This window comes from Scleropages formosus, chromosome 22 (genome assembly GCF_900964775.1).
Source record: "Scleropages formosus chromosome 22, fSclFor1.1, whole genome shotgun sequence".
In the NCBI taxonomy this organism is placed as follows: domain Eukaryota; kingdom Metazoa; phylum Chordata; class Actinopteri; order Osteoglossiformes; family Osteoglossidae; genus Scleropages; species Scleropages formosus.
Window position 1 is genome coordinate 11,794,298 of NC_041827.1, and position 27,955 is coordinate 11,822,252.

Sequence of the window (27,955 nt, forward strand, 5' to 3'; positions counted from 1 at the left end):
TCAGACCACATCTCACCAAGAAACACAAACATACACACACACACACATACAGACATATGGGCAAATATACAGTGACACATTTGCAAGGACACACAGAAAAGCTTTCTGATGCTGTGCCAATAACTTTTAAATGGGTCATTTACAGCTTTTTTAACATGATATTTGGTGACCTGATTTTGTTACCTCGTTTAGGTGTGCTTTTCTCTACAAGGAGAGGAAAAATAACATTTCTTGGTGAGCGAGAGGGTAGTTTTTAAGAAGCCCTCAGCATGTTAAGTGGAGATACGTCCACTGGAGTGTATGAAACACCAAAGCCTTGGCACAACTCCAGCACTGCAGTGCTATGTGTTATTGATCCTCCTGTTTTTGTTTACCTCACTGAGGTCTGCTGTTGGTGTGAACCACTTCTACCTCCCGTCTTTGACCCTCAGCTCAGAGTAGGGCCTGCTAGAGCTGAGTTCATCACGAGGGTCTGTAAGACGTTGGTCAAGTTCACTCTAGTTGTTGGATAGTCATCTGTCAGCGATCGTCACTGACCTTACGTAAATCATATAGATGGATTCGCTCACCTTTAGGGGTCTTTTGTTTTTTATTCTTATGGAGATTTTGAAAGAATGTGATGGTAGGAGCAGCAATCTGTTTATATCGACCTGTATTATTGTTAGTATTATGTTGCTTGAGTGGTGTTATTACTAAAGCTTGACATTTTGTTTGAGAAATTCAGCTTAAGTTCCTTTATCAAAGTAATTGCTGCACTGGCCTGCCAGGTCCAAGAGCTTTTAGTGTTGTCCTTAACCACGTTGCGCTACCCTCTCTGTATAAACTTTTACTGTCTTCTTGCAAAAATGCTTGATGTTATAACATGTTTTAGCAGACCAGACCAGGTTCTTGACTAGGACACTGTTTTCTGTATACAGCACTATAGAGAAAGGAAGATGAAACTGCTTCAGATAATGGATGCAGAGGTTGGTTTAGAAGCTGAAGAGGCAGTCTTCAATGAGCTAATTCAGGAACATGGTTGGAGTGGACAGTCAATATATTGATCATTTCTATTCTGGACTGTGAAAAATTTCCTTGATTAAAACCAGCGAGCATTGCATCCTTCCAGTAGGGATCTGTTCCTTTTGAGATGTTGTGCTTAGAGGGCCCTCTTGTTCCCATGGGGATGGTGGAATCTCCAAGGGAAGTCGTAATATCACAGGAAAGCTTCAGTGCTTCTGCTGTGATATATGTTGCTTGCTTCAGTGCCTGCGGGTGTGGATGTGGATGTGGGTGTATGGGCATGTGCTTTAGACCAAAACAGTCTTTCAAGGAAAGATCACCATATTTAAAGGTATGGGAAAGGTTGTATCTTTGTATTATAAAGTTGCTTAGCAGGTAATTTTACCCAAATCTTCTTAAAATGTCTATCTTTACACTTTCAATCCAGTGGAATATTTAAATGGAAATGAACTGTTTGAAGGGTATGACAGCAGGACCCCACCTGGGAAAATATTTGCACTCTTTTGGCTATAAATATTGCAAACAAAAAGAGGTGGGAAATGTGATTGAGAACTAGGTCTCAATACATGTATAGTAATGTCAGCTTATGAAAAATCAAGGATGATATCTTCTCTATTATGTATTCCCTATTATGTAAAGATATGTGCATGAATATGAGGACATAAGATAACCGTACATATGTGTAAGGATATAAAATAAGATACATATGTGAAGACCTACTTCATCACATACTAGTTCCTGCTGCATTAATCTGACTTTGTGAAAGCATTGACATTAACTTGCTCTCTTCTTTTATGTTGATTTGGCTCATATGTAGTTCCTTTTGAAAACAATTCAAATAAATATAGTTGGTATTTTAACTTTGTTTTCTTTTCTTGGTCTTCGTGGATGTGGATGTTTTGCTGTTCTCTTTGCAGTGGCAGAGCAGAAATTGACTTGGTGAAAACAAAGGGAGAAATAATTCAGATTTAGCCATTTGACAAATGCCAGTATAGAAGCCTGGCGACCCCTTTTTTGGAAACCTGAGCTGTCTTCCTTTGCGATGTGTGATACTGTGAGAAATCCAAGGAGTCTCCCATGTTAAACAAGTCGGGGTCCAATCAGTGGTGGTCAGGCTGTGCAGGCAGGCAGGCAGCTCAGGCCTGTTTCGAAGGGCGACTGTCTGATGAGGCCTGGCACGGGTAGTCCAGCCATGCATTATGAATGAATGTCTGAACTTCCTGCATGGAGACATATTCTTTCCAAATACGGTTGTACCTAACGGTAGAAGGGGTAAAAGTAAAAACATATCAAAGAATAAAAGGCAGTTCCCCCCCCCCCATTTTATTTCCTTTATTATTTTAAATATACCATCTACTATCAATGTTAAAAAGTTCATGTGAACCATCACCAGTGTCTTGTGAGATACAGTTCATTGTTCACTGAAACTGCAGTACAGATTAGTACTTTCTTCAAGCATTGCTTGCTTTTCTTGATGCATTTCCGTGACTTATTTGTTGTATTTCAGCAAAATCCTCATTACTTTGAAATCAGTGCAACAAGGACTGCCTGATCTGCTGCCAAGCTGTTATCATGCTTATACGTGAAGGCTTGGGTTACCTTTGCCCAGATACTCAATTAATTTGTCTCAAGGTGTTGTGGCATGGGTGCTAAAGAAAAAAAAATAGAGGCGGATATGCATTTCGGTTCTCTGTGAAAGGCTTTGACCCTTACATTTTGCTGGCAAGAACCCTTAATGTGTGAATGAGCAAAGCTGAACCTTAGCTCTGAGAAATATTGATTACGATTAACAGAGAGATGACTGCTTGAAAAGGACATTATGCCATAATGCCTACCATAAAAAGTAATTTATTTGAAAGTTATCAAATACTCACAATTTTATAGGCCAGTATTGATGTGGTGAAGTAACGGAACGTTTAAAGGATACATGTGTGATTCATAAAATACTTTGCAGACCTATCAGAAGCACTTCTCATTAAAAAAAAAAAAAAAAAATACAGGGGGGAAAAAAAAAAACAGCAAAAAAGCAAACTAAAAATTTAAGGTTACGCTACTTTTCCTTTATATAAGGCATCATTTACAGTGATCTTAGGGTCAACTTGGTTTGGGGTTGGAACAAATGCCAGTTTTCCCGATATTTAGTTGGTTTTCAGGAATGAATTAGGACTGTGAAAGTTTCACTTTGGCATGTTTAGTAATTCTGGTGTCTTACAGTACCTGTGTAGGTTCGAATCCGGCTCAGTTTCTGCAGAGTTTCCATGTGTTCATAATCCAAAAACATAAGCAGAAGAAGGCAGTGGTTAACATTTCTCTCACGTTGTAGTTTTAAAAGTATGATACTGAAGTAAGACCCAGTTATTGAGAAAAAGAATGAACAAAGACATTTTCAACCCTCCCCGTTACTTCTGGCTTGGTTTAGAAATATTTCTTTAGCCATGGTGGTTTCTTCAAGTGTGATAGCTTAATGTCATCATCTTAAAAAAATAAAATCAAAATATGGAGCAGTGCATTAATGCTGGACCCATTATTTCCTGAGAGAACCCCACCGCAACCCATACACATTCTCTGAATGCATCCCTTTCACTTTCATGGAATGTACCTCAGTAGTCTGGGCCGTCATTCTTCACGGCAGGTCAGTGACTTCTAGGCGGTGTCCTGCTGATGGGTGGTGTCAAGGGCAGTTTACGCGTTTTTAAAGTCAGACGGGCATGAAATTACGAGCGGTGAAGCCGAAACGAGGAAGGGATGCGATTTCGGATAAGTGCCTCACACCAGAAGCTGTAATTTTCAAGCTCGTTTGAGTGTCCTGCTGCGGTCAGGTGTAGCCGAGTATACGGCCCTGGTGTCCGTGCAGTTTGTGCGGCTTCGAGGGGGGTGCTAGCCAATAAGAGATGGGCTGGAGAAAGAGTCATAAAAACAGGTCTTCATTTCGTCTAAGTGTAATCTCTCTATTCTTCATGTATAGTATGTATTCTAAATGGAGTCTCTTCCCTTTTGCAGTGAAGGATATGAAAAAAAGTTTTTTCAGATGCAATATTTTGGCTGCGTCCTTTAAAGAATGTGCCCGTGTCATGTCGCACTCTTGCCGAGTTCCAGCCAACGAGCGGCCAAACGATTGTCCCCATATCGTAAATCAATTAGTCTTTACACAGAGTTGTGTAATAGACCTGTTGCATCACTTATTGATTTGGCTTTAGAGTAATTGTGTAACACTTGCTCCCTGTTCTTTGTGTGTAGTGCTGTAGTGTGTTTGTTTCCCCATTGTATGACATCTGTGTTGGGTGGTTTTCAGACACGGACTACATCAGCACCGAGGAGAAGCGAAAGGTGGAGCAGATGCTGGCCTTCCTGACCGAGGAGTCTAAGCAGGCAGCGGCCAGCGCAGCAGTGAGTGGGAGAGGGGTCATGGTTGACATGTGTGGGTCATGTGTGTACACACACACACACACACACACACACACACAATGCATATGGTCCAGGGATCACCCCTGGCATTTAGGAAAGAGGGGGTCCTTGGTGGAAGCCCTGTGAAGTAGCCCCCAGAAACAATCCGGTGTTTTTCAGAATGATTTTAAAAACGATGTAACGGCAGAAAAAGCAGTAGTTTTGGAGTTTTAATTTTGAATGCTTTCCATAGCTTCTAATAGTCAATGCTTAAAGAACTTTGATATACTGTAGACTTTTTAATTAGTTTGGTTTGGGTCCGGAATTTGTATCGTTTGAATTTTATGTGTGGTTGCAAAGGTAAAACATGTTATTTTCATATACTTTGAATTTAATTTCTATTTTCTATATTTTTTGCAAATTTGATAAGTACCACCATAATTGTTAATAACCAAACCTACTGCTTAATTATGGCTCGATTTTAATTTTTAAAATTTTAAATTGGAAAACGGCTTGGAATATTTAATATCTCTCTTTTTATTCTTAATTTTCCTCCTAATTGACTTACTGTACACTTCCTGCAGTTTTCCTGCTGTGGTTTTTCCAGAAGTGTCGATGCAAAGCCTGCTGGGAGAATCTCTACCCATGCTGTGTGTTATTCGAGCGGGCTGTTGGATCACCTCCTAGTGGGTTTTTTCTCCACCTCCCCAGAAGATGTACTCTAACAAGGCTTTCACAAATGTCTGCAAGCATTTTTATTTTATTTCCCTCTCTCTCCAAAGGATCTGTGGTTTTGTTTTATGTAATGCAGGGTTTCTCAGTCCTTCTGTGGGGTCGGTCCTTATAACACCTCAGGGGACAGGCATTTCAGCGTACCGCAGCATCGTTCCCGAGTAAGGAGGAGCAGCACTTTCTGCTCTTCGCTGCATTTTGCAATGTGATACTGCGGCTTCAGCTCCTGCAAAACTGGGGGTCGACGTTTTTCCGAGCGCGGAGCGTAAAGTTACATGGAAATCACTAATCCTCTGAGATCTGGGATGTTTTCCACCAGCATTAGAAACGCACAGATTTTACGAAAAATATTGTGGGGAAGTAAAGTGTTTCTGATTTCTGGATCCGAGAGTTTCTTTGCTGAAATAATTAGTGAGAATAATCTCGTTACCTAGGCTGGAGACGTCGCGTGCCGACCTGAGGCAGAAGCTTCTTCTCTACATGTTTGAGGAAGAGGTTTTGTGGTGAAGGCTGTAGTGTCAATGAATCGTGCTGCTTACTGTGATCAAGAGCCATTTAAACCTTGTCTACTGGTATCATAGGTGATCTTAGAGCATGCTGAGCTTAATTGTCTGTGTTACTTAATGTGAGCAGGAGTCTTGGGAGTCCAACTAAACTTTTGCATTTAACCACAGTCTCCTGTGTAATTTGTTAGCTGCAGTGTATATATTAACACAGTGAATATTCTCTTGGGAACTGAATAAGGGAAAAATGATGACTCTTTCAGCATTTTATTAAAAAGTTAGACTTTAATGTTGGTCTGATGGCAAAGCAAGCCTTTGTGAGAACTTGCCGTTTACTGAAGAAACAATTAAAATCCTGGTCGTACTGGAAAAAGAGAGAGTGTCAAGTCAAAGGGTTAGGTGACAGATGGTGGGTGTTGGTGTTGGTGTAGGTACTTTGGCCACAAAGGAGCCACCAGGGTGACTCAGAGCTGACAGCTGAGCATGCTGGGACTTCTGTTAGGTGGCTCAATGTGCTAATGAGCTGGTCCAGCATCCCCACCCCCAACACCTCTGAGGCATTGAGCCAGGCTGGCTGGGAACCCGGCACATGGGCCCTCTGCCCTGGGACCTGTTTATTTAATCATTATCATGTTTGAAAAACCTGTCAAGCTGCCCGGGGCCTTAACATCTAGTTAGTGCTTTGTTTTTTTTTTTTTTCTTGCCCCCCTTTCCCTCCTCGCACATTCTGCTACATTTGTTTATGTGACTTTGCCAAGAACAACAGCTTTTGATGTCTGTCGGGGTGCATGTCCGCCGCGCCAAGAAGCCCACTCCTGCTCTGTCTTCCGGAGCAGTCGTGCTCCCTCTCTAAGCCGCCAGTGGGCAGTGGACAGGAACGGACTGGCGGAGGGGAGGGGGGGGGAGGGATGTGGTGAAGTGGCATCTGATTACGGGTAATTGATCCGGCCGGACCGACCCCTTGCTGCACTGTTGAGAGAACAAAGCTTTCACTGCCGCTGTTGCTTTTCCATTAGCCCTCTTGTACTGTTCGGAAAGCATCCGATTCAGGAAGCACTGCTCACAGAAGGTCTGTCTTTCTCACCCATCTGACTTTGTGTTCATGTTTACCTGTTTTGTATCGTTTTAGGGAGGTGTTGCCTGCCTCTGCACATTACATTAGATTTATTCGTTTAGATGACGTTTTTCTCCAAAGCGACTTACTATGTTAAAGTTACAGTTATTGCAAGCTTACAATTATTTACCTATTTATACAGCTGGATGGTTTTACTGCAGTAATTTAGGGTAAGTACCTTGCTCAAGGGCACTACAGCCAGAGATGGGGATCAGACCTGCGACCTTTAGATCCAAAGGCAGCAGCTCTAACCACTGCACTACCAGCTGTCCACATCTTACACAATGAACACTGTTTATGACTATTCTGGCTGAAAATGGGCAACTATGTCACCTGTGCTTTTCTCCAACTGTAGATCTCAGACTCTTCCAGAATCAGTTTTTCAAATGCCTTCCCAGCAGCTTGGGCTACCTCTTCTTATGAATGAAAAGATTTACATGGGACAGCTCTCTTTACTGATGACAAAAGATCGATGAGTAGGACTTAGGAGGATTGTAGTAGGCGCAAGAAGCTTTTAACAAATGCCCTCTAGGAAAGCCTCCTACAATAACCTGTTTCACTGTAGTATGTACTCCTGTGCAAAGACAACTTTTTGCTCCAAAGGATGCATTACGCTCCAAATGCACTGACACTCAAGCTTTAGCAGCAGGCGGTGTAGTGATTGGTATGTTACTTAACAAAGGAGGGACTAGGGATTGAATGCTTGAGCAGCATACTTAGTGAAATAATGGTAATAAAGATTTCCTCATGTATAAATTGATATATAATACAAAGTAGCTTAATTCACTTCGGAGGAAAGTGTCAGCCAAATGCATTAATAATATTTGTTTCTCACACCTTCCAACCTATATTGTGTCCAGGACCGCTCATCAGTGCTCCCAAGTTTCTTCATTTTTGTTCTTTTCAGCCTCTAGCACCCCTTATTCAGTACACCGTCATATATAAAGTGATGAATAAGCTCTTAACTGAATTAGCTCTAGTGGCGGTAAATAGTTATATATGGAATGGCTGGGTTTCTCTAAGAAGTCACCAAGAAGCCCAGATCTAGACTCATTCCTGTCTGTGTTTTTAGGTAAAACAAGTAAAACTAAAGTAAAAATAACTGCTACGTGTGGAGGCATATGTAAGGCTTCCATTGACTTTCGACTTGAGACAAAAAGAATGCACACAAAGCAGAAACCAGGCTAGTGAATGCATTGGTGGCTTCTCAGTTGCTTACATCCAAAGCAAAATAAAATTACCACATGATGGGCGTTGCGTTGTTGGGCATAACAGAAGACGTGAATAAAACGTCATTAACTACTTGCCTTCGTAGCCTTTCTTTTCCGAGGTTCAGCTGTACCACTAACCGTCATGGAAAACGAAGTAAGACCAGAATACTAAAGCTGTTAGTAGTTTAGTTATTCTTTGTAGACATTATTGGCAGTATACAAATCAGGATGCTTTGTTTTTGAGATTTGCAGCAGTCTTCTGGATTTGCTGGTCGGTATCTAAACAGAGTCTTTCCTGTGTGTCATGGAAGGCGCTTGAGCTTGACATGTGGTCGAATCCCGCACGGAGCCATGCTTTTCCTTTCAGCAGGAAAGCATTCCTACTTTGACTGCAAATGTTTCAAATAAAGCAGATACTAGGAATTGCTATACATTTGTCTTAAAAATAGCTGCTGACAAAGGTTCGCCACTTCTAAGTTTGTCAATACGATTGATTGTGTTTGTCTGTCGAAAGAAAACATGACCTAACGCCGGCGTTGTCTTTCTGATTCCAGCACCAGCTAGGAAAAGTTATGCAGAATAAATAATTAAAAAGAATGCATTTGAACGTCTTCGTCATAGCTATTACTGGCATTATTTTTGTGAAAACTGTCATGGTGAAATATTCCACAATTAAAAGTGTTTGTGTTGCCGCTCATAAACACTCAGTAGGGTTTCCACCATTTGGTGCCAGTCACTTCTAGGGGAGATTTACTAAATGTCCGCAGGCGTATTAGTGCCCACGGTGCCACTGCTGAGCTCTTTATATTGTTTACATATAAAGCATACATAATGGTATTTGTATGTGAAATATCTGAGAGGAGAAAAGTGCACCTCTTTAGATTAAAGCCTTGGGGGGGGGTGTGTGCATGCATGCAGTCAGACTTAATGCATGCTGGCCTGAGGGGTTCTCCAAATTGAAGCTTCAAAATGTGCTGCAGATGTTTGCACAGGACAGACCTGGTCAGTATTGGCCCAACAGCTGCCAATTTCTTGATGAAAGACTGCATGAGTCTCCTTTTGTTTTCAACTATATTTTAGGTACTTACACATTTTTATTTAAACATTTTTACCTGCCAGCATTTTTGAAAACGATTTAAAATGGTAGATGAGCCACTTTGCAATAATTTATTTATTTATACATGACATGGTGGTGCAGCAGGTAGTGCTGGATGCTTCACAGCTCAAGCTGTGGGTTCGAGTCTAGGTCTGTCTGTGCAGAATTTTTATGTTCTCCTTGTGTTCACAGTGCTTCCACAATTAGCTCTGGTTTCCTCCCACAGTCCAAAGACATGCATTTCATGTGAAATGGTGACTCTTAATGGTCCATTGTTTGCGTGTGTGAGTGAATCAGTATGTGAGATTGCCCCGTGGTAGGTATACTGTACCTCACACTCTGCATTTCTAGGATGGGCTCCAGACCACTGTGACCCTTGTATTGGTAAAGCAGTTATTGCTAAATTATAGATGGATGCTCTTTTATACAGGTTCTTTGCAATTGTTTGACTTTTACAAAAAGAAATTAAGTGAATCATTGTTTGCTTTCCTCCTGCAGTGAAGAAAGTCTTCCTGAACGCATTTTGCCGATACAGCAGTGTCTTTAAAAAAGTACTGCTGGAATAATGGGACTCGACTGGTTGCAACATTAAATGAAACATAGGATGAAATATGAATCCAGCTTGTGGTAATGGAATGAGATAAGTGTGTCGGGGATGTAAGCTGGGAATGGTGGACAGATTCTTCTCTGCGGTTTCTAGGCTCACACGGTAATTAGGGTGAACGCTCACCTGATCTTTTTGACGTGCGATTCTTCTACACTCCTCCAATTTAAGTAATGGTGTTTAACACAGACATAAATCTGCACTAGCTGTCCTGCTCTGCCCATCAGTCACTTTGAATTACACGGATGATAGCCCACCTTGAACGAAAGGAGAGAAAATGGGGACGTTTAAGTGTCATTAAAAGTTTCTGTGCAACCGTGTTGAGTTTTGTTGTAGTTTTGGCTGCACCTGCAACAGGAGGAGCATAAGGACAGGTTCTGGTGCACGTAGATTCTTAGAGCCACTTGCTGTGTTTTGCCGAATACCTGGGCGTGGAGCCGGAAGCTTTACCGTTATGAAAGGTGCTGTGAGCTGGTGCCAAAACTGAGAACATCACTGAGCCCTCCTACAGGTCATGTGTTCTAATCCCATCTTAACCGGAAGGGTGAAGGCTTGGAATTTCTTTTTGTCTGTGCACAGCCTATAAATGTTCAAGGCGTGGGTATAGCTAATTCTTTTTTTTTTTTTTTGATTTAAGAAATCATTAGACACAAATAATCGTTGTCTTTCCACACGTAATGTTTGGGAGACAGCTTGTAGATCTTAATTCCATTTTGGCTGAGTCGATACCAGGGGTTGAGCATCAAATTGCCTTTGAAGTAGATTGCGGGTGACCGAATTAAAATATGGCTCTGTACTGTTGTTTCATCGTCTCGGGCTTCCGGGTCCGAAAAGTAGCGATCGATCGCTGGGTGTTTTTATACGAAGGTTTCCTAGCAGGATAGATGGAAGTTGTGGCTTTATAACAGCTGTGAAAAGGTACTAGTTTTCTCTTTTTGACAATGAATGGTTAATAGTAAAAAGATTTTATTATTCATGGATTGTATGCGCCCTTCAGTAAGCACACTGTGTTAGTCAAATTTCCATTCATGCCTCCTCTCTGAGATAAAGCAGTTCAGTTTACTTTTCTAAGATTAAGTTTAATCTAGCCTGTGTTTGGGGGGTTGTAAATGAAATGTTCATCAAGCCAGGAAGAGCATAGACAACGAGGTCAGAATGCCTCCCTTCTCGTGAGCTCATCCTCTTACCGACGTGCCTCATCAGCACTTTGCCCTGTTGGATGGCAATCTTCTGTGCGCTGCAGAGTGGATGGGGCCTTTTGCCTGCTCAAAGTCGTTGAATTATATCTCCTAATGCACGTTCTTCCGAACCCCTTTAAAAAGAAAATTGTAACAGCATCGTGTTTTGCTTAATGTCAGTGTTTTATGAAAAGAAGTTTTCATGCCGCCTCCCACAAAGAGCAAAAAAAAAATTAAGACAAATATATTTTTCATCTTTTCGAGTGGGCTAATCCGTGTTTTCCATTTTAACATGGCATTTTAGAGGACGCCGAATTGCCAGGGTTGCAGATTCTGTGAAACGGCAGCCAGCGGATTCATGTCATGCATTGTTAGGCAAAAGATACTGATCGATTGTAATGATTTTTAAATATATTAAGCTGTAAACGTTTTGCATCTCATACCGTAAAAACATGCCTGCACAAGGAAGATATTAAAAGGTAAATGATGCAGTAAAATATCACTTTGACAGTACACTTATTCTGTCTTTTAAACGATAACATCGTAAATGGATAGGAGCACACAACATGACTGGAACTGGTCTGACCCTGCAGTATTGCCATAGCCCTAAATTTGAGGTTCGCTTAGAGGCAATGATTTCGCTCAATCCTGGATGCTTTTCCTCTGCTGTTTTTTTTTTTTTTCCATTTTTTATTTTTTACATTAACATTTGAATTGACTGTGCAGTTTAGCATGCACACTTGCAACCTTTTCAGAATATATCGTGTGTGCATACTTGTATAACTACATACGTAAGCGTTGGGTAAAAATAACGTATAAAATAATTCCACATTTGGAACGGATGATGATAATGAAAGTATATCATTATGGATGACTGCATTTAATAACAAACACGTTTTCTTCTTCTATGGATGATGGTGAAGTACCTAACAGAATGGTTTGGGCCAGTGTAGAGGACAGTGATGGGACTGGAGGGGTTTGTCGGTGCAGAGAAAGCGGAGGGATGTAAGGTTAGACCTCTGTTTGCGCATGGCGCGGATACGCACGCCGTCACGTGAGCGTCGGCTGCCTGTTTTATCTAGGGTGACCTTCGTTCTGGCGGCGCGCTCGGCAACCCGATCGCAGGAAAGAGAAGAAAAACAACCCAAAGAGAGAGCCGCTCAAAATGCCCCCCGTACTTCAGCTGATGTCTCTTTATGTATTTTTGGAAATGGCTCCCGACCCGAGAGGATATTCTGGGCTCTTTAATGATTTGCTGTTGGCCGCCTGCGTCCGGCGCCAATCGGACGGACCGACCTCGCTTCCCTGCCACGCTCCCACTGTTCGTCACGCGTAGTGGCGACAAGGGGAGCTTCAGAGGCCGCGCGGCCTTTCAACAACTCTGCCCATATTTTCCCACATTATTAACTGCGACCGCTCTGTCTGGGGGCCTTTGTTCCATATAGTGACATAGCATTGATGATGAAGTTGTTGGCAACGCAGGCAAACTGCTTGACAGGCTTTCGACTTACAAAGGACTCGTAGTTCAGCTCTGCTAGATGGATGGTGGTAACTGTTTGTGTGGTGCAGGGAATCGACTGTTTAATTTTTTAAAGAAAACTGTCACGTACCAGAATGTCTATGGCACAATGGATTTAAAAAAAAATGGCAACCTCATTCTTTGGGAAAATTAGTCAATGCACGAGGCTGCTCCTTTCTCCCATGGTTCGTGTGTGTTTTACTGATGCAAAAGTTGAACATCCAGTAAAGAATGAAGGATCATAGTCTTAACTCCAGCTCAGTGTCATCATCTGCTCCGTTATTATTACTGTGGTGGTGTTGCTTGTTTTGACAGCCCTGCTGTTGTCTGCTCGGTATGACGACCCTTGGCGAGTCGCTCCATCTGTGTGTCTGCGTTGCCCGAGCTTGGTTCTCCGTCACACGGATGGGGGACAGATTCATTCACGTGCTGATTATGTGGCTGGGGAAGTTGTTGTTGACACCGAGAGTTGGAAGAAAGTACAGATACACAGATGGATGGGTGTATGGTGGACACCATCTTATTACATGGACCTTCTCGTATTGGCTCAAACATTTTTAGCATCGTTCTCTATTTAAAGGATGCCATCTTTTTAAATTTATTGATAATATATAAAGATGCTTGCTGCATGTGTTGTAAAAGAAAAAAAAAAAAACCTTTTAATCCATCTGATGTGTCACTTTAGTTCTTCCCTTCTGAAAATGGCTGATATTAGCATATGCAAACTTACCAAACCGCCATAAATGCATGGGTGAAGGAAGGAATTACATAACGTGGAGTCAGGATCTGTGACAAGTACGGATACGTCGGCAAGAAAAGAAATAAGCTGCAAGGAGGGAGGGATGATGGGATGGAGGTTTGGGAGTTTGCGTTTTCTTCTCTAAGCGGATAAGAAAAGGAAAGGTGCTCGCTGGGGATGGCTTGACTTTGAGAATGGAAGGGCACAATGACACAGACAGTGAGTACACATGATCTCCCTTCTCCAACTACACCCGTAGCCGTTTTGGATAGGCCGCTTCTGCCCACCTTATGAAAAAACATCATAAAAGGAAAAATTAAAGCCATACATCTAAGTGCTTAATTTTGTCTAATTTCAGAAAAAATCTGAATGTGAAAATGGATGTTTTTTTTTACTTCTGTCATTCTCTTTTTGTTATGAAGTGATAATTGAGATATGTATATACAGTATATATGTCTGTGTGTGTATGTGTATATATATATATACTACTGTATATATATATAGTAATCTTCTTAATGTACTTCAGTTTCTTTTGTCTCAGCAACAATGTGTAGATTGTGAATCCCAGTTCCTCTTTCAAAGCCAATTTCCCCACTCCGTAATACCTTCCTCTCCTTTGTGTGATTGATTTAACCGGTATCAGAGAGAGCGTTTCTATTGATTGATCTCACAATTACAGAAGTCCGTGACGGAGCTGCGGCTTCTCTTTGACTGACGGGCTGTCATCAAGTCCAAGTGCCGCGCGTCTACAGACTGTCAGATTGTGGCTCCTGCAAGACGCAGTGATGGGGCTTTGGGACTTGAAGTGGCTCTGGTAGAAGCGGCCGGCGGGGTACCCTTGCGGCATGCACGTGCGACCTTACCCCGTCGTGCTGCCATCGCACGTGGACCTCATCTCCTCTTACAGCGTGATTGGCACAGAGCTCTCGGTGGACACGCTTAGAGCCGTCTCGGAAGGGTGCGGATGAATGCAGTCGCCCAGGGACGACCAGGGGATTGGTATTCAAGGCTTCTGCCGCAAATGAGATAACATTAATTAATATTATGATTTTAAAATGGAGCTGAATTTTTCACCGGCGCCATACTTAAACATTTCATACTCTGCTAGGCCACTGATGAGGTCAGTGTTTAGAGGTTAGTTGGAGGTTTCCTCTTGGAAAAGAAATGTCTTTGTTATGTCATACTATGGTTCTGCTTTAATTTTAAAAAAACTGTCTTCAGCCTCGTTATTTATTTCGTGTGTCGATGACAAGTGTGTGGAAAAACTGGACTGAATGCAGATGAAACTGCTCTTTGTAATTCGTGTATCAACATTGTACATTTACATTTGCCTCACGGGTTTGTCGGTAGTTTCGTTCTTACTCTTTCAACGATTCTTACTGCAGCGTCATTACCCTCACTGCCACTAGTACTCATTTACATTTCCGTTTGTTTACTTAATGCTGTTCTCCAAAGTGCCTTAGAATGATTTACCCATTTACGCAGCAGGGTAATTTTTACTGGAGCAATTCAGGGTAAGTACCTTGCTTCAAGGTGCTACGAAAAGAGTGTGATTTGAACCTGGCTCCTTTCAAGTTCAAGGCAACAGCAACTACTCACCCTGCTGTCCCAGATTTCTCTGTCTCTTCTTGAGCAAAGTATTTCAACGTGCATTCTTAATTGGGTGTTTGTTAATAGGCTTCAGGGGGTCTGTGAATCCCACGCTTTGGAAATAAGTCTCAATGGAAGTTAAAACCAAATTAAAAATAGGGGACAGCTGGTAGTACAGTGGTTAGAGCTGCTGCCTTTGGACTCAACGGTTGCGGGTTTGATTCCCACCTTCAGCTGTAATACCCTTGAGCAAGGTACTTACTCTACATTGACCCAGTAAAAATTACCCAGCTGTGTATATGAGTAAATAATTGTAAGAAGCTTAACATTGTAAGTCAGAGAAAAGCATCAGCTAAATGAGTAAATGTAAAATATTACTGTGCTATTAGCAAGTATGACATAGTTCCATATGAAGTAATCGATATTCAGTGGATTAAATTACATGCAATATTTTCTCTCAATGTATTTATTGATATTTTTCTAGCATGGGCCCCTTAACGTTCATTAGATTCTTGCAAGTCTTTGTTGCCTAGGGGAGGTTGAGAGCGTCTGCTCCGAAAGGTCTTCAGCATTCACCTGTGCAGCAGTGTGATCTAATGATGTATGATCCGCACCGCTCGGTGTCCTGCCTCTTTGAACAGATCCGGTTGCATCAGGACACGGAGCGCGGGGTTCCCACGCTGATTAGGGCCCGTTAATCTGGTGAAAGAACTGGTCAGGCGTTAATCGGCCCACTGCTCTAAGGGGTCAGTGACATGTCCTGTGGAAGTGCGGGAACGGAGGGAGTCTATGTGGAGGAACACCAATATGTTCCCTGGTTTCTGCTCATGACTGACAGTGGAATTATGGGAATCAGGTCTGGTCTCTTTCCAGTAAGCTCCACTGATTCATACGTAGAACTGCACCATCCACCTTGAACCAAGTTGCCTTTGCCATCGAAATTCTTCTGCCACAGCTCGTTTGGAGCGCACAGCCAAAGGAAACGGTTCCCCATTTTCAGAAGAAATATACTGCAAATAAACTCGTGCGTCAAAAGAAATGATCTGCCCTAGAGAAGAGATGACGGTGGGCCCAGGTTCGCTTCCCACCTCCTGCTGCTTTACCCTTGAGCAAAGTACTTATTGCAAATTGTTGAAGTGAAAATGACCCAGCTATATAAATGGGTAAATCACTGTAAATAGCTTAGCACTGTAAGTTGCTTTGGAGTAAAGTGTCATCTTGCTGAAGGATAAATAATACTCGAGCTGTGTTCGTGTTGCCAGTTGCATTAGTTGTTTCAGGTTCATCCACCATGTGTGACATGATGAAAATGTCTTATATAGGGGCTAAAGCAAATAATTTTAGCGTAATAAACCCATAATGACACTTTGATTAGTAGTTTTGGTGTCTATGTTAAATTTATGAGCCATCCTGACGGTAAGCATGCCGCTTCCCGAGACTCCCCGCTAACCCGATTCACATCTCTCACCAGACCACAAAGGAAGACGAAGCCACCTGTGGAATTTTGCTTCGTGCTGCAGTGCGTAGTCCCGCGGTTGTGTTCCTACACCGCCCGTGGGAATCGGCGCGTGTTCTGGTGTGTTCTGTGTCATACAGCCGCTCCTTGTCTCCTTGTCTGCTCAGCCCACCAGCGAAGAGGACCTGTGTCCCATCTGCTATGCTCACCCAATCTCCGCCGTCTTCAAGCCCTGCTCCCACAAGTCCTGCAAGTAAGTCGCTGCAACTTCGTGCCACATTTCAGTTGCATTTGGTGTCGATCAGTCCGTTTCGTCATATTTTAAAGACATTTTTCAACGAGTTCATTTTCCAGAAAGTATTTTTGTGTGGTAGTTTTCTTTCCTCTAAAGAGGCTGCTTTTATAACAGTCATAGTTGTCTCACTTATCTTTTGGTGATGACTGCGTAAAAAGTGGAAAACACATGAAATATACGTATTGTATTTCGCAAGGATATAGACTTTGAACGGGATAACGCGGAAGTGCGATGCGTGTCGAGCTAGAGGATGCGAGTGCAATGAGCCCCTCGCACGCTGTGTCCATCCAGAGCCTGTATCAACCAGCACCTGATGAACAACAAAGACTGCTTCTTCTGCAAAGCCACCATCACCGGCGTGGAGGACTACAGCAAGCCCCTTCTGTCTTAGCGTCCCTCCCAGCGCTTAGCCCAGGCTGCCAGGGTGCGGACCGAACGCCACTACACGACACATACGCGGGCATGCGCACGTATGCGGATCTAACGTGCCTGCACGCGACGCACGCGAACACACACGGATCGCGACACCTTACGCGACCGGCCACGCTTCTCCGGTGACCCTCCGAAACTGACCTCTGCCTGCGGGGGGAGGGGGCGCTTCTACGTTAGCAGCCATGCAGGGGGCTTAACAACCCAGGGTGTTGTCCTGTCAGAGCTGACACTCTCACCAGATGAGTCCTTTGCCTGTAGACCAAACAAATACTCGCGCTGCGCTCTTCAGGTCCGTGCACCGCCGAAGCCTCCGAACGCCACGCGGCGACCCTGGGGGGGGGGTACTCCGTCTGGTTTTTATTTATACGGGCACTGAACCTCCTGATTTAGTGTAAATGTCATACGTATTTGAACTCACCCAAGTCCCTTTCTCACCTCTCAGTGCTGTAAAGAGAGTTGGCAAAGCTGTTGGACTCCAGGTCCGCGGTTCAACCATTTTTTGCTACGGTCTACACGCTGACAGGGCGACGGCGAAGCTTCTACCGGCCGCACACTCCTTCCTCCTCTGTTCCGGTGTTTAAGCGTTGCAGTTCTTTTATTATATGACTAAAGTATTTAATAATGGCGGAGCAGACGTCATTATCCATTTTCGGTCCGCCTGTATACATTCTCACGTCTTCTATTAAGGTTGCACGGCACGGCCTTCGCGTTCAGACTCGGAAGGTGATCGTCAGCTCTCCGCACCGCTCATTAAAGCCTTACGAACAGCCGCCCCTTTCAGACGACGCTCGCCGTCTCGACGCCTATGAAATAAATCCCCCCCTCCGCGCTTTCCCACGCGATGTGCTCCCCCTCCGGTTTGACGTGATTCACTGTGATTATGTTTATACTTTTGATGAAACACAGTCGGTGTGATCCTACGGTCAGGTGAGCTGCTTTTAAATAGGGATTTATTTTTATTTTTATTTTACTCCTTTGCTGTTGTTATTGCTTTTAGTGAGGTACCGCTCCTCAGCCCCCCCTCCTGGTCTGGGAGGTAAATATGATTTACAAAACAAACAAGCAAATAAATTTGGGGGGGGGTGGGGGCACGGAAGGCCGAAACGACGGGGAAATCACGCATCTGGGTCTCTGAGGAAGTGTGAACACAGAAACGGAAGGTTACTAACAAATATACACAAGTTAAAAAGGGAAAAAAAAAAAAAAAAATGTTATCCACCCGCTGAATCGCTAATCACTTTTTTGAAGTGTTTGGCTTGGCACTGAAATACGCTTTTATACACCAAAAAAGCTGTTGTCGTGTGGTCTTTCAAACTGTTACACTAATTCAGAGCGACGGTAATTCGGGCAAGGGAACGGCCGGGGGCCTCGAACCCAGGTAAAGGGATTTAGGGTATTTGATGGGGGTGTTGGAGACATTGAGCTAGAGCTCGCAGTCACTTGGACATATAGAACTGCGTACTAATTGTTAACTAGGGAAGCCCCTGCTTGAGGGATTATACCTGAAAGTAACTGTGTGTGTGTGTGTGTGTGTGTGTGTGTGTGTGTGTGTGTGTGTGTGTGTGTGTGTGTGTGTGTGTGTGTGTGTGCGTGCGCTGCTCCAAGGATTTATTTAACAGTTCCCACACAATGGCTTTTGCAGTGCTAGTTGCGGGAGCTGCGGATTGTATAAGCAATACAAAGTGGACTGTTTTTTTTTTTTTTTTGTTTTCGAGTGGGGTGTTTCTTTTACTTGGAGGGGGGTAGTTTATTGCTTTTATTTCCTCTTTGTGAGTGAGAGTGCACATATATTGATGGTGTAACAGCATTAAATTATTTATCCTAAGCGGACGACTGCTGTGTCTTTTCTCCTTTTTTGTGGACAAGTAAGAAAGCAGAATGTCTGGATGGGAGTGATTTATCTTGGGGGTGGGGGGGTCCTGCTGACTGCACTCTGGGCCGAGCTCCGTAAAGTGCCTTGAGAGCGTCCCGCACGCATCCATTAAGAAGCCCTTACTTATCTGGCCACAGGGATGAAATCGCTGACGCAGACGCAGAACTTCTTTGCGGCGAGAGAAAAGCAAAGCCGACTGCGCCTCCGTTTCCAGGGTCAGCAGCATCTTTACGCTCGCAACATGCGGGGAGTTGGCAGCAAAAGTGTGCCCAACTGGATTTTCAGATGGGCAATAATTTTTTTTTTTTTTTTTTCTTTTTCTTTTATAAAAAATGCAGCCGTATCATCTACTTTATGCTGTGGTGCTGATCCTTGTGAAATGAGACTTTCAGTTTGGCTTTGTCTTTCAGTGTTTGGTTCAGCGTGGCTCCCACATCAGTCCTCTTTCAAAACGTTGGTTGAGCGCAGCTTAGCTGTGGCCCGACTGCAGATACTCTGCTACCATTTCGTCTGTTGGTTAGGTGGAGAATTTGCCATATTTACCATTTAGTGGCATTTAGTGGTTCAGATCAATCCAGAATACCACTCAAAGTATTTTTTTTTTATTTATTTCTTCTTTTTTTTTTTTTTTTTTATTAAAACCAAGTGCGGAAAATTTCGTGCTTCATTCGCCCCATCTATTCCCGGCCTTGCCTCTGCGCAATATTTGTTTATGATGTATGAGGGGAGCGCTTCGACTAGTGCGCTGACGAACCGCTTCGCTGCAGGCTGAGCCATTGCTGCCGACCTACAGCCGGGGCCTGAAGCCGAAACCTGGCCGATGCCCTTTGGCGAACGCGAAAAAAGCAGAAATAGAGCAGGTTCCCAGCTTGTTACTTCATCGTAGCGTTTGCTGAATTAATAATAATGTTGTTCGCTTTAGTAATTCCCCTGCCTTTCCAGTTTCTTCTTATCGCAGCCTACATCCAAACCCCCCGTTCCACAGCGCTTCCCCTCCATGTTTTGCCCAGGCTGGCAGCGGTCCTGGAGCATGACCCCCCGAGGGAAGGCCAGATGTTCTGCTGCCCCTAATATTTTCCTGCGATGTCGCCTCTGTCCTCCCGCATGACCCCCCCCCCCCCCCCCTTCACCTTGCGTCCCTCTGCGGCAGTCTCACTGGTGCCCTCGAGAAAGGCAAGGCCTCTCCTCCGTATCGATCCAACATGCAGAAACAAGAAACCTGGACGAAATGCTGGAGGTTTTATAGATCGACTACAGAAATAACCACCTGGAGAAAGGGGAGAAGGGCAAAGAAGGTGAGGCTGAAGGGTGGGGGATGCGTACCGGTTAAAGTTAATCCTCCCCCTGCCGACCCCTGTTTTCGACCCGAGGAGTATTTATGGAGAAACGGTAGCCGTCCTGCTCCTTGATCGATACGTACTCCTCCCGCGGACGGAAGCTGTCCACCTCGTACGGGGATCCCTTCCCAGATTCCTCCCTGGAGAACGTACCGGAAGCCTGGGTGGAAGACAACGGGGGACGAGCCGTCTCGCCCGAGGAATAACGCACGTAGACGGGCCTTTCCTTCGCCTCACTTCAAACTGCACCATTGAGTCACCCGCTGTTATAAATATTCTTGTTTGAACTTGATGTATCTACTTTATATATCTGCTTTATTTCATGGTACTTTCACACTGATGCAATGCAAGGAAAAGGAAACCAAAATAGGACTTTCAGAAGTTCCAAATGAAGCAGAGATGAAGAAGAATGTGTGTGTGTGCGCGTGCATCCAAGGGATAACCTGGCACTGTTTTCTGTCTCTTAAGCCCTCCATTAAGCCCATTATCGTTCAAGCACACAACTATTAATGTAGATCCATGATTAATGTTGCTTGAAGTCAGAAACACTAAAATCTAATTGGCTTTAAAGTTGCTTATTATTTCAGCATGAGGCTGATGCCCCAGCTGTATACACTGATTTAAAAAAACAACAATCAAAAGATACAATGGATTTCATTCTGACTCCATTCACTAAGATCTTTTTAAGCAGAAAGCACAAGGGGAAAGAGAAGTGCCGGTGTCTTCTCATCTTTGCACCGTTGCTATATAGTGCACAGGGTTTATTGTAGTGACACTTTCAACTGGGCAAAAATGGAAATTTGAAAACTGTGAGCCTTGTTTTTGTCCAGTCTCTCTATTGCAAGCATGGTTCATATAAGAACCTGTTTTTTGACCGCCTTTATTGCCTGTAAATGTATCATTCTGGGTGGGCAGTGGGTTGGACCAGGTCCTGCTCTCCAGTGGGTCTGGGGTTCGAGTCCCGCTTGGGGTGCCTTGTGACGTCCTGGGTGTGTCCCCTCCCCCTCCAGCCTTACGCCCTGTGTTGCCAGGTAGCCTCCGGTTCCCCGCGACCCCGTATGGGACAAGCGGTTCCGAAAAGGTGTGTGTGTGTGTGTGTGTGTCATTCTGACATTTGCTATGAATATTGAGCAAATACTCTACATGCAAAGTGCTTAAAACAAGTGCAATGGTCCTTAAAATATCTTTTCGGCAAATTTTCCTGTTTATATACTTAAATCATATAATCAGTATATCATGTATAATCTTCTGATGTTATATGAAATTTTTACTGCAAAAGGGAAAATATATAGTTGAAGTGCCCCATCTAGTGGTTGGAAACGGAATCACAACGTAGCTGTCACTGACCAGTTTTCACTTTACTACCTATGATAGCTGGCAGATTGAAGAAACTACACAAAAATGTTGGAATTCAGTTTAAAAACAAGCACAATATATCCACTCAAACTGCAAACACAGGTAGTAGTAGCATTCCTTAGTGCTCATCTTTTTTAGACCTGTAAAAAAAATTTTAGGGGTGAAACTGGTATTGTGATCAGTAGGTCTTATATGCTTTATAAACTGCACAGTGTGTACAGGAAGCTCGTATCCTATCGCATTCCCAAATATTATATATATGAAGAAATATATCAATGTGTCAGGAATGGCCTTTTCAATTAAAGCAGAGCTGAGATGTCCCTGGAAATACCCTATGAAGGCATACTACGGTAAAGCACACCCTGGGAATGAACCTTAAGTTTTGTTCCTGGATGCTGATGGAGGTGCAGACAGGGAAGGCTTCAGCACATATAGAAAACCGTTCATTTCCACCGAAATACGAGTCAAGGTCATGCTCCCATGTCTCCCCCAAAGCATCATCAGGACAGGCACCAGCGCTTGTTAAAAGTGTATATAGTGCCAAAATTGTACCAGTGGAACTATCCTATGAGAAGACTTGTTTTTCCACTTTTGCTTCTTGTTCTATTCTGTTTTTCTAGGGCTACAATAAAATGATGCAGTTTTAGGCACTGAAAGTATTTCTATAAATCAGTGTTATTAGTAATTACTCCTTATTTTCTAGATTTTTTATTTTTTTCTGGAAGATTCTCTGACTTTTATCATTTTTTTTAAAATCAGCTAACTGATATATTGTTTGACCAATAATTTCTAATGGCCAAATCTCTAGAGAAAATGTGTGGACCTTTAAAATGGATGTTCATTTCTCTTTTATAGTAGATAGTTTATTCCCTGCTGCAGTACTTGCATAAGTTACTGTAGTAAATTAGACCAGTACTATGGGATTAGTTATATTGTATAAATTTCCTTTACTCAGTCAGTGTAGCTGAAATGATTGTTGTCTAGTTTGGTAATTTAGGACAAAAGAATTTTTTAGGAAAAATTGGCTTCAACACATGAAGCTGGTATATAGCAGCTGGTCAAATGTGGTCCAGCTTAACAGCAAATATTTATTGTAATACGTTTTTTTTATACTAGATGAATCAATGGTGGTTGGCAAAATCGACAGAGAACAGTAAGCAGGTGTTTCTGGCAGGTTTGTGGTGTAACCAACGATTGGTTTTAAGCAGAGAAATATTGTAATATCAGATGTAACATATTGAAAAATAATAATAATAAAAAAAAGAGGGCATTGTCATGGAATAATGATTTGTGATTTGTTTGTCTTTACGGATAGACTTGAGAAAAAGTCAAAAGTATATATGAAAAAACTGAAACGTATAGATGTCCAGAAATCTACGTTAGTAGAAGTAACAGCGTGAATGTAACTTAACATTATTAACCACCTAAGAGGTTGACATTTACATTAATTCATTTAGCAGACACTTTTCTCCAAAGTGACGTACATCTCAGAGAAGACAAACGTCAGAGTCAGTTCCTGGTGAGTATGTTAGTTTAATGGCAGCCCATCAATTTGCCTTTATTGATTGATTATTAGTCGTGAAATATTTATACATTTGTGTAAAAATGTGAAAATCAGGGAAATTAACTTTTTCCTTAATACAATGCTGTGAAAACTAATTGCCCCTTTCCGGTTTTCTCTCTTCATGCAGCTTTTTGACATTAAATGCAACCCCAGCTTTGTGTCTTTTCTTACAGTATATGAACAGTGCCTGATACTGAAAAAAATGACACCAATCTTGTTTTTATGTCATTTCCGTGGTGTGTAGAGGATTTTACTCCCTTCTTACTTCCTTTCTTCAGTTAGTGCACCACTGCTTACAAAGAGTGCGAACCAAGGAAAAACCTGGGCATCATGTATTTCCATGTATATGTACAATATACAAGCATATATATTTCTGAGTGTTAGTATTACCAAACAGGTGCCCAGGCCATTAATTTGTGTTTGATATAAACTATGCAGCTTGAACACCTTCTGAGAGGAAAAAGCCCTTTATTAACTTAACACAAGAGCATGTGAATGCATGTGGAAGCGTTAATCTGCTCACCTTGGGCAACACGCACACTCGAATCATCTGCTTCCTTGCCTTGTAATTTCTCTCTCCACATCACTTCTTTCTCATTGAGAAAGTTCAACTGTCTCCTTGCAAATCAGACTTTGGTGTTGAAAAGGCGAAATGAAATCAAGGATCGGCGTTCTGTCATTAGTGTAAAGAAGCTGCTTCGCAATTTCTCCCCTGTGCCTTCGGTCTACTGCTGCCAAAGTGTTTTTGAACTGAATCGGGTCCTTGGGGTGGGGTTAATAAAACAGCTCTGTGAATAGATTATGGTTTCTATTTTTGGCAGGCAAATTTGCCATAGGGGACACATTAGATTTTGTAACAAAGAAGTTCTGTGAATTTATCGGTGGAAAGTAATAAGCCGGGAGCAGGTTTGCCGTGCCTGTCCTCTTTGAAAGACGAGGCTATCTCCTACTGTCTGACGGCGGCAATGGGCTCGTGTGATACCCAAGACCGATAGCATACAAGTCGGTAAAAAATAGCCCACGTCAAGTGAAAACCAATTTGTTCTCTCAACAGATATATTGTCAGTTCTGGTAAAGGACGTTATCCGGAGAGCCCGATGCGCGCTCTTTGTGGTCACCAATGGTGTGGGAAAACTGACTTTATCGACCGGAGGTGCAGAATGAAAGAGTCAGTGGTCCGACCGACATTAGGAGGAAGCGGGATCAATTAAAGGTGCCAATAGAATTGATCGAAGAGAAGAGAAGAAGATTAGAATTTGACATATTGCTGTGGCGTCACGTTGGATGTGGTGCGCGAGCTTCTCTGCTACGTTGCTGTCTACGGTTGGAATGGCTGTGCCCGACAAAGGTTGTGTTCTCTGACGCTGAGGAATAAAATAAAACCCTATACACAAGTTTTATGACAAGTCTAGGCAAGACCGGAGACATCCTTCGCTCCTCTGTCCTGCGCGCTTAACCGACACAGTGGGCAGCAGTTGGCTTTTCCTTTTTCAATAGGCGCAGAAGAAGCATTAAAATGTTCCCCCAACGCTTGTGATTCTCTAGCACCTGTGTAGAGCTCACCTGAGTCCTGCGAGTAATTTGTTTCAATTCCCTCAAGAGTGGACGAGTTGTTACCTCCTTGCCGAAACGTCAAATGTTATACGAGCCTCCGCGCTGAGCAAACGCCCGGAAACACAGGAAGAGGCAAATCTGTGTGTTTCGCGGGTGTGCGCGCAAGATGCCACCGTGAAGGGTCTCCGCCGCTCACTGTCGCTGTGACGACAAGTTGTTGCTGAGGAGCGCGGCGTTGGGTTAGACGAGGATAAGCAAATATCTCACGGAACGACAACGAAACGTAGGAACGGAGGTGCGCAGAATGAGAAGGGGAGGCAGGAGCGGTGGGGCGAACGCCGAGCGAGCGGGAGATGTATGGTTATGGACTTCAGGCATCCTAAGTGATTTCTTCAGGAAGACAGTGCAGCTGGGAAGATCATCACGGTTTTATTGCCCCTTGCCTTACTGAGACTGTGGGAGTAGGAAAGATGATTAGAGTAATTGAGACTGTAAATCACACTGCGTTGTCTCCACAATTGTCTCGCCGCCGCAACACCGCCGACTCCGTTGCTTTTCACCTGGAGCCACAGAGACGCTGCGAGGGTTAGTCCGGTTTATTTGGAAGCGGCGCAAAGCAGGTGTCCGTTTCTTAATTCAAGTGGCTCTGGCGGTTCGTGTTCTGCATTCGGTAGAAGGGAAGCACTCGGCCGGACAGGCTGTTCAGCTTAGGTGTAACAAGGATGGGGACAGGTGGACCCCCCCCGGTGTTCAAGGAAGCCTAATGCATGACCGCTAATGAATAACTGTGACTGAGTAACCCTCTCAGTGGTACTGCTAATGTTTTTTGGTTCCCCAGCACTTTACAGGTTGCAATTTTGGACTGCGTTATGATCTCACCGCTGTTCTCTTCTGCACGGTTAAAATGTAGTGGTACGTATATTTCACACACATCGTCTGAAACAGCTTGTCCCGTACGGGGTCGCGGGGAATCCGGAGCCTAACCCGGCAACTGGGGGGGGACACGCCCAGGATAGGACGCCAGGCCATCGCAAGGCACCCCAAGCGGGACTCCAACCCCAGACCCGGCCAAACTCGCCGCGCCCCCACACACCCATTGTATGTTTCATAATCTAGAAAATATCAAATATATCAAATCCAGTAACAGGAAGATCAGCTGGTAAATAACTCCTGTAGTCACAGGTTATTGATGTATCAGCTTGGCCTGCAGGGTGAGTAGACATAAAAAGTAATGTCGCTGTCTGGGGATACAGTAAGGGCCGCTGCTCTTTTATTGCGTTTCGGTGGTGTACTTTGAAAAGGCTTGACATGCAGCAACAGAGCCTACACTGAGTGACTATTACAAGGCCATTTACCCCAGTACATCGCTGGTGAGCAGAGTGTCGCCCGGGAAGTCGACCGGAACCGTTTACCCCCCCCGTCCACAAAAGTGTGAGCTCACCAGTTAATTGGAAACATGCGGGGTGCGGCATCTCCGCGTATCAAAGGCACATAAAACTTATTGGCCCTCCTTGGCTATTTGTTTGTTTAATATATGTTTTTTTCTGTCAATTTTCACCCTTTTTTTAGATTGCCGTCTTGAAGCCCGAGAGCCTATCGCAGAGACAATCCATAAATGAATTTGAACGCCCCATATAAATCACCTGGCTCGTCGTACGCTTGTGCCGCTCGGCTCTTATTGTTCTTCGAAGCGGGGGGCATATGACTCGCTAAGAAATTCCTGTCTGGAAAAGATTGCAGTTTAAACATCTCAATTTAATTCCGCCTCACTGGGTGAAAATGGTATAAACATGGAGGGATGAATTTGCCACGGAGGAATTGGTTTGCTCCGCTCTTGTTCTGGAAATGTTTACATTGCACTTTTTTTTTTTTTCTTTCTTTCCTGTTCCTTCAAATTCAATCATCTTGAAGTTAGGCCTGATATTTTGCATTCCTCTTATTTCCCACCATATTTTCTTTTATTTTGGAACTTGAGCTAAGAATGACACAGTGTCTTTTTCTCAGAAAACAAGCGACGGCTTTTGTTTACTCACATCTTTTAACTTTTGTAAGCTGTTTTTTTTTTTTTTTTCGTAGTACATTTTCAATTGTTTCCCGCTGCATCCGCTGTGTCACGCTGTGGAGGTGGTGCGACCCCTTATGGCCCAAGTGGCGCTTTTTATTTTTTCCTGTGTTATTCCAGTCTCGTCTATCACTGCTTTTTTGTATGTATCCTGGTGCACCCTTGTACAGTTTCCTTTGGGATCAATAGAAATTTGTGACTCAATTTTTCTTAATCCATCTGTGCAGCCGTCCATCGATCTCGCATGTAATTTAAACAGCCTAAAATAATGTCCTGTGGACTCAAACATTTCATTGCTACAGTGGCAACGCACCCATTCGGTATTCTGACATATGAACATACTAAAATCCCATATGATGCGATGGGGGGCTGACTGAAGCGTGTTGATCCTCCTTCTGCACCATGAGGCGCTGACAGCAGATGGAGGTGTTCCGCCTTTTCAGGAAGTATAAAGGCAAACCGCTTGTTTCTATTGAAGCACAATAATACAATAAGGAGAATACCCAGCTGTGTAGTTGGTCAATTTTCCTCCGTTAATCGGTATCCCTTATGACACTAATTATGTATAAATGTTAATTTGCCAGTATGAAGAAGGAAGTATGCACAGATTACATTAAAACTGCCAAACTGAGCATGCAATACATTGCTTGTCTCAGATTTTTTCAGGACTCTTAGATGGCAGATTTTTGTGTATGAGATCAGATTTATTTCCATGATACTGCAATGTTTTAATAACACAACAGATGAAAAGAATGCTTTTTGCCACCACATGCGCAGAGGCTATTTTAAATATGAATGGGATATTGTACAGTATAACTAGGTTATATTTGTGCTCATGAAATGAAAAGAGTGTCTTTTCCTCTCATTCATCGCCTAGCACGGCTCACTGCATTGCAGTCTCGTAAAACTCGATTTTTAATCCAACACATTATCCGTGTTCCTCTTAAACATCCTAGACAAATATCAACAGACCTTCAGGGCATTAGTCAGCTCTCTTTAAGCAAGCTGTAATAAAGCAGTTGCTTAATCAAAAACGCCATATTTCATCATAGAACCTTTGAAAATATACATAGAATTCTGCCTGTGGCCATAGTGCCAAGCTACTGTTGAGTCAACTGTAAATGAAAGCTCTCCCCTCCTGATCAAGGATAAATCACACTACTGGAGTTTGAGGTCAGTGTTCAACATTATTGACCATTGATTTACTGATTTGTTTGCCCAGTCATATCCGCTGGACGTTTCGTCATACGGTCTCCGCCGGGCTCTGAATGAGCAGTAATAGTAATATGGAGATGTAATAGTAAAACAGAGTAATGTGGAGAATGAAAGCTGACAGTCTGCGGGCAAGAACATT

General features: G+C 43.2%; 1 protein-coding gene across 1 annotated transcript in view; it reads left to right on the top strand.

Annotated features, from left to right (window-relative positions):
• rnf123 (ring finger protein 123) overlaps positions 1–18,981 on the top strand; it is a 94,978-nt gene extending 75,997 nt beyond the window's left edge. Inside the window, exons 37-39 of the mRNA XM_018725613.2 lie at positions 4,295–4,389; positions 16,296–16,381; positions 16,715–18,981. Of these exons, the coding sequence (XP_018581129.2) occupies positions 4,295–4,389; positions 16,296–16,381; positions 16,715–16,814 (281 nt within the window). The 3' untranslated portion in view covers positions 16,815–18,981. The remainder of the gene's footprint in view (positions 1–4,294; positions 4,390–16,295; positions 16,382–16,714) is intronic.
• Positions 18,982–27,955: the final 8,974 nt, after the last annotated feature.